The 10,663-nt window shown below is 37.2% G+C and overlaps 1 protein-coding gene across 1 annotated transcript; it reads left to right on the plus strand.

Annotated features, from left to right (window-relative positions):
* Positions 1-1,758: 1,758 nt before the first annotated feature.
* LOC128014379 (transmembrane protein 178B-like) lies at positions 1,759-9,742 on the plus strand. Its single transcript, XM_052597962.1, has 4 exons — positions 1,759-2,320; positions 3,462-3,575; positions 7,130-7,267; positions 7,476-9,742. Exons 1-4 carry the CDS (start codon positions 1,975-1,977, stop codon positions 7,703-7,705), a joined length of 828 nt encoding a protein of 275 aa, XP_052453922.1. The 5' UTR covers positions 1,759-1,974; the 3' UTR covers positions 7,706-9,742.
* The last annotated feature ends 921 nt before the right edge of the window (positions 9,743-10,663 follow it).

Genomic DNA, 10,663 nt, shown 5'->3' on the forward strand with positions numbered 1-10,663 from the left:
TGAGGTGGGATTCCCCAACTGGATGTTGGTTTCTCCCAGAGCTGCTTACTTGTCATATCTTATTTTATCCTTGGGAATTTTTCTTTTTTATTGTCTTCCACTGGGAACTATAAGGAACTATTCTTTTTTAAAGCCGTTTTGAAATCAATTTTTTTTGTGCCATGTGGTAACCAATATACAGTTATGCAGTTAACCAATATCCACTTTCTCTGAATACCATATACAGGAACTCTAAACAGAGATAAATAGTTCTTGAAAGTAAGAGGGGTTTTTTAGGAGAAAAAATGCTAAAAAATAACAACTAAAGACCCATTATATTAAATGCCACAGTAGTCCGTGACAATGTTCAGAGCAATTAAGAAATTCTGATAGTCATAGCTAAAATAACTAAGGGATCACCGCTCCACTGTAGGGATCCGATATGCAGTTTGCAAGTGCTGAACATGCCAGGGAGAGCAGTACTGATGCTCTGCCTCCATCATCTGGCGATTCAGAGTATATTGTACAGTATATGTCCACATCTGCTGGTGCTGAAGCTCTGTTTCTACCCTGCTGAAATTAGACTAATTTGGACCAGCTTAAATTCTGAGATGGTCTTAATTGGTTTTAGATGCGCAATGCTATCCTGTTACTAGCACAAGCTGGTTAAGATACTCTCTCGTGTATACCAGAGCCATGGAACCTGAACTGACATGAAAGTGACAAATAATCGAACAAAAACAACAATAGTAGTATTGCTAAAAACAGCATCTGTTAGTTTTTTATTTTATTTATTTGGGTAGATTAATAATGCATGAAGTTGAACTAATGGGTGACTCTCAGAACAATATATTCAAGTCACACACTATATTGAAAAAAAAAAAAAAAAAAAAAAAAAAAATATATATATATATATATATATATATATATATATATATCTATCTGAATTTGGGTTAATCAGACCCATTGTCACAGGTGTATAAAATCAAGTACCCAGCTATGCAGTGTGCATTTACGAACATTTGCAACACTGCAACAAGAGCGCTGTGAATTCAAGCATAATACTATGACAGGATGCCACATCTATGATCTCAAAAACCGTGCGGCCGGAGCTTCACAGAATGGGTTTCAATCCAAGCATCTGCAGCCGTGTGATCTGCAGGAGTGGTTGAGCTCGGCCCCTTTCTTCCAGTGAAGGGAAATCTTAATGCTTCCACATTGAACATTTTGGACAATACTATGCTTCCAACTTTGTGGGAATAGTTTGGGGGAGACCAGTTTCTGCTCCAGCACAACTGTTTACAAAGCATGGTCCATAAAGACATTGTTACTTTTGAGTTTGTAAATGCATTTGTAAACTGAATAAAATGTTACCACTACTAAAACCACAAACACCATCCAATAATAATAATAATAATAATAATAATAATAATAATAATAATAATAATAATAATAATAATAATAATAATAAAATCCTAGGTTTATGAAAGCAACAAAACAAAGATGACAAGTATACCATGGCAGGTATAACATAATATGTGACAACTTGTCTCACGCATCCCACATTATTTCCCATTACAGTGATAATTGTTGTTCAGGACAAACCGCTTAATAATAATAATAATAATAATAAACAATAAAAAAGTTTTAATTTACTTTAATGTACCTACATTAGACTTAACCTTTTTTGCATTTTTATCCATCACAAATATATGTATATTGGGTATAATATCACCCTGACACGTTTATAAGATTCAAAGGAAGCTCCTTTACGGAAACAGCGGCACACCAGCTGCTGTCTGACGAATCCGGAGCGCTTTCATCATCAGTGTCCGGGGTTGGTCCTCCTCCATCCCGAGTCCAAGCGAGCAGCAGCAGAGGCACAAACATGTCTGTCTAGAGCTCCAGGAGCATGTGTCATGTCGGGTTAATCATGTGTAACGTCCTGGGATGATATGGGCTCGGCGGAAGACGTGACAGTTGTCCGCGGGCATCATGAGGATATTAACGGCGTCGGGGCTCTTCCTGGCCTTCTGCTCCATCGGGCTCTTGACCATGGCCATCAGCACGGACTACTGGTACGAAACAGATGCGCGGAAACACCGGGAGCGATGCAAAAAATACGCCAGCAAGAGAAATGACCCAGGATACATATACATCTCCAACCAGAACCTCCCACTCCGGATGCGACCTAAAGCGAGTCCTCTGCGGGAATCCTCGCACCCTGAGCCCGTCACGGAAGCGCGCTGCAGCCGCCGCTACAACTCAACCACAACCGGACTCTGGAGGAAATGCCACCGAGAAGGCTTCGATCTGGAGAACGAGGACCTGATTTTTAAAGGTGAAGATGATGCTAAATGGGCCACACGTGAGCAGGACCCAGATTTGAAGCTGATGTTACACAGCTTTAGTGTGTTTGTGAGTTTGTTGAACGTGTGTGAAAGAGTGTAGAAGAATGTTTGGCGCTATCCAAGGTGCTGATCTCTAACATCAGCACCAACCACACGCTTGTGTTCACATTTATCATATTTCAGCTCAAATACAGAAACAGATGGAGACTTTCAGGGCAATGGGATCCATCTGAGGTCCAAAGAGACCATGAGGACCTTTTATTAAGGGAAACTCACTTAACCTTCTCTGGTACAGTACATTTGTTTCTTGTTTTTAGTTATTTGATCACTCTAATGACAAAAGCAGAAATAGATTTAAAAAATGGTTCAAAAATATAAATTTTCTTTGATGCACTGATGCTTCTAAAACATTTCTGTCCTTAATGTAATAAATTATACAGTCTTTCGGGGCAATGAGATGCAGATTTTGGTTCTCACCTGAAGATTAATAGAGTTCAGTATTTTAAAGATTAATCCGACTGTTCTTTTTGGTGTCTGAGAGAAAATGTATAATTATGTTTTAGACAAATAATAAACGTTTAAACATTTTCCACACATATGTTACCCAGGTATAAAACATAAATCCATTCAAGTTTGTAGTGTGTGTGTGTGTGTGTGTGTGTGTGTATTACAATAAAAGTTCCAGAAGGTGGCCCTTGCAGGGATGGGTTCCCCAAAGAACCCTTCTGTAAACAGCAAACATTATTTTTCTTATTGTAAAGATTCTAAAGAGCCTTTATCCATTATTGAGAAACTTTGTGCAATATAAATTTCCCATGGATGTTAAAGGTTCTTCATATTTTTACACGTACAGTACATCACTGGGACCCCAGACAGGAAGTGAAGTCAATCTCAGCACGACATGAGAATTGATTGACTTTCTTGCTTGATTGTTTATGGTCCGGTTAAAACTTTTAATGATCATTACTGAAATGAAGACAGTGGGACGAAAGTTAAGGGCCTGAATATGTGTTCAGATGTTTTTATGAAATGTGTCTAAATTGCTTCTCTATGAAGACTTTCAAACACACATGATCATCTGATCTACACTACTATGGCTGAAGTTCAGATTGTTTCTGTGAATTTCCACAGGTTTGCTTCAGCGTTGCACACCGGTGAAGTATTACTATACCTCGGTCAATATCCCACGGAATCTGCCTGTGAACATCACCAAGACAATAAGACAAGACGAATGGCATGCTCTCCGTAAGTCAGATCATGTCACAAAAGTCTAATCTGTTACAGTGGCTGATAATTATGATTATTTTTTTTTATTAAAAACTTTTATTACAGTTGCTTATGAAAACTAGATTAAAACTTTATTTTATTTTTTTATTTTTTGGGCTTTAGAAAGCCTGGCCAATTTCTTTTTAAATTAGTTTTAAAAGCTTGACGATGTTAAGTTAAGTGAAAGTTTTAAATCTGTGAATTCAAGTCAAGTCACATTCATGTATGTAGCGATTTATTCAGTAGCAAAGCAACATCACAGTAATAAACAGAGAGATGTTTATAGTTGATGATCTGACGGATAAAATACCTCAAAGACTAGATGTGCATCTCTTATTGTGCTGACATTATGTCTGTTTTATTGAATGTATTCCTTGTGAAAAAGTACACTTATTTGTACACAATATTTGAAGTTATACTTTATTTTAAGGTGTTCTTGTTACACACGTTGCATGTACTAACTAATGCACTTAATAGACCAATACACCAAACAGATTAATTAATAGATTATTTAAAGCAAGACTATGTAAGAAAATGTCTATAATGAACGAGTACATCATAAATTAATCTACCAACCCGCCTTTTTATCTTATCCCAAATCACTAAGATAATATTTATAATCATTTTTGGACTATATTGTAGCCTGTTCGGGTCGTCACCGCTGCGGAGTAACACACCTGCGTGAATCGCCATAGACATAAACCCGGAGAAGTAGTTCCGGTTAGAATGTTCTTCCGCGGGATGCGTGCAGTTCTGTTGATTAACCGCTAGAGCGCCAACATTTACAAAGTTTTTGCTTTAACTGTTACGTACAATGTACCTAATACCTATTAGGTTCATGCTGTAGTTCAAAACAGTTTTGCTACTACTGAGTTGGGGTACAGTTAGAGTTAACGATGTGTTTGATTTAAGTTTAATAAAGTAAAATCATATTTTCTGTTGTAGCATAGTATGTATCTACTGATTAATGTCAGTGTTATATAGTAAAGTTAAATATTTATTAGTGCAATAATACAATTTAAAAACATACACTGCTACACTTTATTTTAAGGTGTCCTTGTTACAGTGTAATTTTACATTTAAGTACTGAGGAATATTAATTAACTACGTTCTTACTATATTGGTAGGGTTCGGCTTAGGGTTACTTCCATGTAATTATGCATAATTAATATTAATTGTAATAGTAAGTACATGTAACATGTAACAAAGACACCTTAAAATAAAGTGTTACTGATACACTTATGGGTGTGACTACACTGAATGTTTTTAGACACTTAATTGCATGTTAATTTAATGAATGTCGTTTAAATGACATGCCGTTAGTTGAACGTAACAGTGTTTCACTGAGTCAGTTAAGTATGTTTAAATGCTTATTTGTCTATAATTTCATAATTACTTCTTTGAAATAAGGCTAAAAGTCTACTACCAAATTTGAAAAATATACTATACTTTAAAAGCATTTCTATTGAAAATGTATGGTACTGTGTGTAAATACATTTGCAAAAACAGATAACTGTTTTTCATGTTTTATTAGCTGTATTTTTTGTTATTTTTTAGTTAATAACCTAATCAAAATAACCCAACTTCAGTTTGATTGAGATTAACTGGAATGCACAATGAAAAATCATGATTTTTGAAAATGGTTAAAAAGTCATATGTTTTGTAAATGAACTTTTCATTTGTAGTTACACAATTCAGTTTAGTAAGATAAACTGATGCTTAATGGAATATAACATGCTTTACATGTCATTTATACAAAAAAAAAGTGTACCTTTTTAAAGCACAAAAAGATTATTACAGCAATGCTTCAAAAATACTTTAAAGGGGTGGTTTACTGGGTTTGTTCTAGTCTTTGGGACTTATATCCAACACTGATCTGGCCCTTCTCTGACAAAAACCTTGATTTATTTCCTGTTATTATGAAGGCCCCTCCCTCAAAAATACCCGATGGGCTGAGATTGGTCAGCTGGCTCAGTGTGCTGTGATTGGCTAAAGCGCCTCGAGTGCGTCTGAAGATCCCGCCCCTCTCAAGCTCAGGATGTGCTCCGGTTGTGTTGTAAACTAGTGGTGGGCGATACTGCAAAATCTGGTATCGATCCGATGCCAAATACATATAGGGTCAGTATTGCCGATACCGAGGTGAATGAATGATCAATTCTTTAGGCAATATTTTTTTTTTTTTATGTATTTAAGTCCACAAAATTATTAGTTATTAGCCACTGTAGAATGACTTCTTTACAGCCTTTTTTAAAAAAGAAATAAAGAATAACTCCTCTCCTCTTTTTCTGGCTTTCTCTCGGCCATCCTGATCTCTCATTCTAAGTGCTATCAGCTTTCTCACTCAGTTCGCTGCTCCTCAGCGTGTTGTGTCAGTGAATCACGTGACGACACAACAACGAATCACAGCAGAGCAGCAGGAGGGGGAGGAGTTGGGAGGGAAAAGTGGGCCAGGATGAGAAAGCAGCATTTTCTCAGGATTGTAGAGATAGAAGACACGAGCAAAGTATAATGAACATAGAGGAGAGATATTTAAATTAAAATATCGATTCAATTACAATTGTATTGATCCGATACCAATGCCAGTGCTGGCATCGCTACTATCGATATTTAGATCGATCCGCCCAACCCTATTGTAAACAATGAAGTCCTCTATATTGCTTATCAATTTGATCCCGATTGAGATGCAGAGAATATTAATGAAGAGGGTCGTGTAAAACCTGTGGAAGCACGGCTCTTAATAGTATGTTTGTTTGTTGTTTTCTCATACTTATAGATGCACTGTTGTTTGTAAATGCTACTGCTTCTGTTAGCTTCCGGTTTTATCCTGATTACAGCTTTTATACAGCAACGGTACGCCATGTGTAACACTTCTGATTGCTATGTGAAAAAAAGTGTATACATGGAACAGTTTGGAGCTGATCTGACAAGCTGAATGAGAGAGAGAGAGAGAGATGTAGAGCAGGGCGACACAAGGAACAGGATTAAGAACCTCTGCTTTAGAACACTTGTGAATCCATTAGAATTGTTAGAAGACACAATCAGGATTCTTATATGAATAGATTTCTAAGTGCAACCATAGTTTTCACTTCCTTTTCTCTAAAGCAGCACAACATGGCCCCGCCTCCTTTGTTGCGTGTTCCCGGGGGCGGGGTCTATCTGGGTTTGTGATGTAATGGACCTGGGAAGAAGCTCGTTGTAGTCCCTTACCAGCTGTTTTTGTAGGCATTAAATCGCCAGAATTTTAAAAGATGATATCTCCATTTGCATTGAACTTTCAGCGCTGCAACTTTGCAGATATTGTTTATGTTCAATCAGCAACATTACAAACTAACTGACATTAAAAGAGTGAAATTGCAATCAACCACCCCTTTAAAACCTAAAATCTGACATTTGTACAAAGTGCACTTTTTAAAAGTTTACTTAAGTGTTTTAAGAAGCACAGACTGATATTTCACTTCATCTGCAAGAATGAAGTGCAGGGAAGCGCACTTCATTTTTCCCAAGCGATCCTTCAGCTCTGCTTTCTCCTGCAGACTTGCAGCGGATGACGGCAGGTTTCATCGGTATGGCTGTGGCCATCATTGTGTTTGGCTGGATGGTCGGTGCTCTGGGCTGCTGGAGACACAATGAGCTGATGCAGTATGTAGCTGGACTGCTCTTCCTGATGGGAGGTGAGACGCACTCAGTGCAAACGACCACTAGGTGGCAGCTTATTACTGAGACAAGAAAAACAACAACAAGCCTGTGATGGCATATTACTGCTCTGCTGCTGTGCACAGTATGCAGTGTTCTGTATCTGTATCCACAATGCTTCTCTTGAGTTCCTACTGTGTTGTTATGAACTCACTGTGTTGTTTTGTTGGCGATCACACTTCACAGGCACCTGCTGCATCATCTCCTTGTGCACATGTGTGGCTGGCATTAACTTCGAGCTCTCGCGGTACCCACGCTACCTGTACGGCCTGCCGGAGGACATCAGTCACGGGTACGGCTGGTCCATGTTCAGCGCATGGGGCGGTCTGGGTCTGACGCTGCTGGCTGGGTTTCTGTGCACTCTGGCGCCCTCTCTGCACAGTCCCCAGATCAGCAGCAGCACACACAAACCTTGACAGGAGAACGGCATTGTGTGAGGCTCGCACACTCCACGCACCACACGCATAGATCCGCTAGCACAGACTCAACACGCTGATATAGACAAGGTCTTTACATGTCAGAGAGAAATGGCAAATAAACAGTCACACATACCGCAGACACTGTGCAGACACTCTGCTATAACATGACGGTGAGAATAAATCATGATGCAGAGTGCAGCTGAGCTAAACATGCTGGAGCTGAAAGAAAACATACACTGCAAATAGTGTCAATCAGCACGATTGTCTTATTTTCCAGAAAAAAAGAGTGGGAAAATCATTAAAGGTGCTGTATGTAAGATTTTGACTACTAAAGCATAAAAATATCATAATATGTTTGCAGAAACATGCTAAGTTTAAATACTTGTTTACCTGAAAAACAATACTACAGTCAGTTATTCTCAGGGCCGGAAAAGTTGGTCTCTGTTTTAGTTCACTGCCAGTTTACCCAGTTGTATTTCGGCACCCCTGGTTGCCAGCTGGCGGAAAACAGTGTATTTCATTTCATTCATCATCAAGTGCACTCGTTCCTGTTTGTGTCATCAATCTGGCAACCTGCATGTGCCTCAAGTCTGAGGAGAAGGGCCAGAAAAAAAAAATATATATCTCCAATATTTTGAATTTGGAGTGCAATACCTTGTTCAACCACAGCACCTTTTAAATTATAGTAGTAGTAGCCCTTTAAAAAGTAAATACCTTTTAAAGTATATATTTAAAACAATTGTACTGGCAGATAATGACATTAATAAAAAAGACCACTTAAGTGTGTTAAACTAAAAAGTGCACTTTCTAGTAATGTCAATTTAAAGGCTTCACTTTAAAGTTATAGTATGTTTTAAAAGTCTTTTGTTATGATTTAAAGAAGCACACATATTTTGTGTTGACTAACATAAAACACGTGTAAAATACTTTTGGTAATACACTGAAAATGAATAGATTTGAAATGAATCAAACTGCAACTTGCAAATGTAACACATATATTTCAATACATGCATACGTACAAGTTTCAAAAGAAAGTACATTAAAGTGTATTTTAGTTTATCAGAAATGCTTGTCAGTACACTTTACAGTACACTTTCATAAATTATGAAATTACATATAAATATATACTTAAGACCTATAAGTGGGTCAGATGTACTGCACTGAATATACATTAAAAGTGCAATATATTTTCTTTTAATTATAATCATAATGCAAATAAGTGTTCGAAGACATTCAAGAATATTCTATATTATTTCCATAAAAAGTACTCTTTTTAAAAGTGTGCTAAACTGTACTTTCTTTTCAAAAAGAATAGCTCTGATGGATGGGACAACTAGCCCCGGTGTCTCCATTCTCGAAAATGTAAAATAAATATTTTGTGAATTCATATTGGTGTTAACTTAAGGATATTTAGATATTTTTACTGGAAAACAAATCAAAGATGCTGATTAGACAAAACACAGTCAGACAGGCTTCTTCTCTGGTTCTTAGCTCATATTTGAGTGAAGATTTGTGTCTCTTATGGTGCTCTCTTTCTGTCTTTATCTTTGTCTCTCATTATGTTCATTATGTATGTATTAATGATTGACTGTTTTTTTTGCTTTTCCTGTCTGTTTCTCCCCTCCAGTCTCCTGTTTATGTTTCTCAATCAATTTAATATGGAAATGTCTCAGAGAATGACAGATTCATATTTTTGTTCAATAAACTGTTCTGTTTCGGCTTTGCCTGCTACTGTATGTAGAAAGGAGAATAACAGATCAAGACACAACTAAATAAATATTATTGTCTTCAGTGTCTTCCTATATATGCTTTCTTTATTTTTTTAGGTTTTACAGTAAAAATGAAAATGTCAAACAGCACAAGCAAAGTAAATTTGAAGGCAATATGTGAAAATGAACCTGCTTGTGCACAACCTCATTATCAAGGAATCTTCTGAATAGCAGTTTTAGGAGAAATTAGACAGGACATTATTTGTTTTGAAATTACAATATGATTTATGATTTTTTTTTCTAATAAAATGATCCTGACTCACCATGTTTGATTCACGTTTTTGTTTCTGAATTTCTGAAACACTGTTCAGTCATACTGGCAGTGAGATTTGAGCTTTATGATGATGGGTATTTTTATTCCAGCAGATTTTTGGCTGGGCTCATAAAACACCAAAAATCTTAGTTATTTCTGTCTGTGGTTGTAATTTTCTACAGCATTTAGACTTTTAAGGATTGTTTGTACTGAAATTTAATACTTCCATTTAATGTAAACACACAAACACACACATATATCTATCATGACAACTCTTAGAAGATTTTAGCATGGTAATGTATTTGGTCTTGGTGGAATAGATCTGCTACACTGTTGCTGTTGGTTATTGCTGTTGTTGTAGATTACTGCTGCTGATGCAAATCAAAGACAGGAACTTACTTCTGCTAATAAATACAGCGAGATGCTGAAAAGCTGTGAGTATTTCAGACATACTGCTATTAAAATGACGGTAGAAATTGGTGTTTGGCGAATCCACCACAGCCTTTACCTTATCTGGATCCATACGCATTCCCTCAGACGAGGTGTATTCAAAAAATGGATGTGCATGGAATGCGCATTTGTCCACCTTGACAAAAAGCCCATTCTTGAGCAGCCTCTGGAGAACTAATCTGACATGTTGAACATGTTCTTTGAGAGAAGAAGAGAACTGATCCACCATGTCACTCAGCACGTCAATAACGAGTGTTTGGAACCACTCCAACGGCGTGAAGACAGAAGACATCAATGGCAAAGGATAAGTATTCTTTACCGTGATGTTGTTCAACCCTCTATAATCGATTCATGGTCTCAGGGAACCATCCTTCTTCCCCACATAAAAAAATTCCTGTCTCAACCAGAGAAGAGGAAGGACGAATGAGCATCAGAAAAGTATTTAAAGTGAGTATAACATGACCTTAGGAAGAGACATGCCGG

This window comes from Carassius gibelio, chromosome B25, assembly GCF_023724105.1.
Source record: "Carassius gibelio isolate Cgi1373 ecotype wild population from Czech Republic chromosome B25, carGib1.2-hapl.c, whole genome shotgun sequence".
In the NCBI taxonomy this organism is placed as follows: Eukaryota; Metazoa; Chordata; class Actinopteri; order Cypriniformes; family Cyprinidae; genus Carassius; species Carassius gibelio.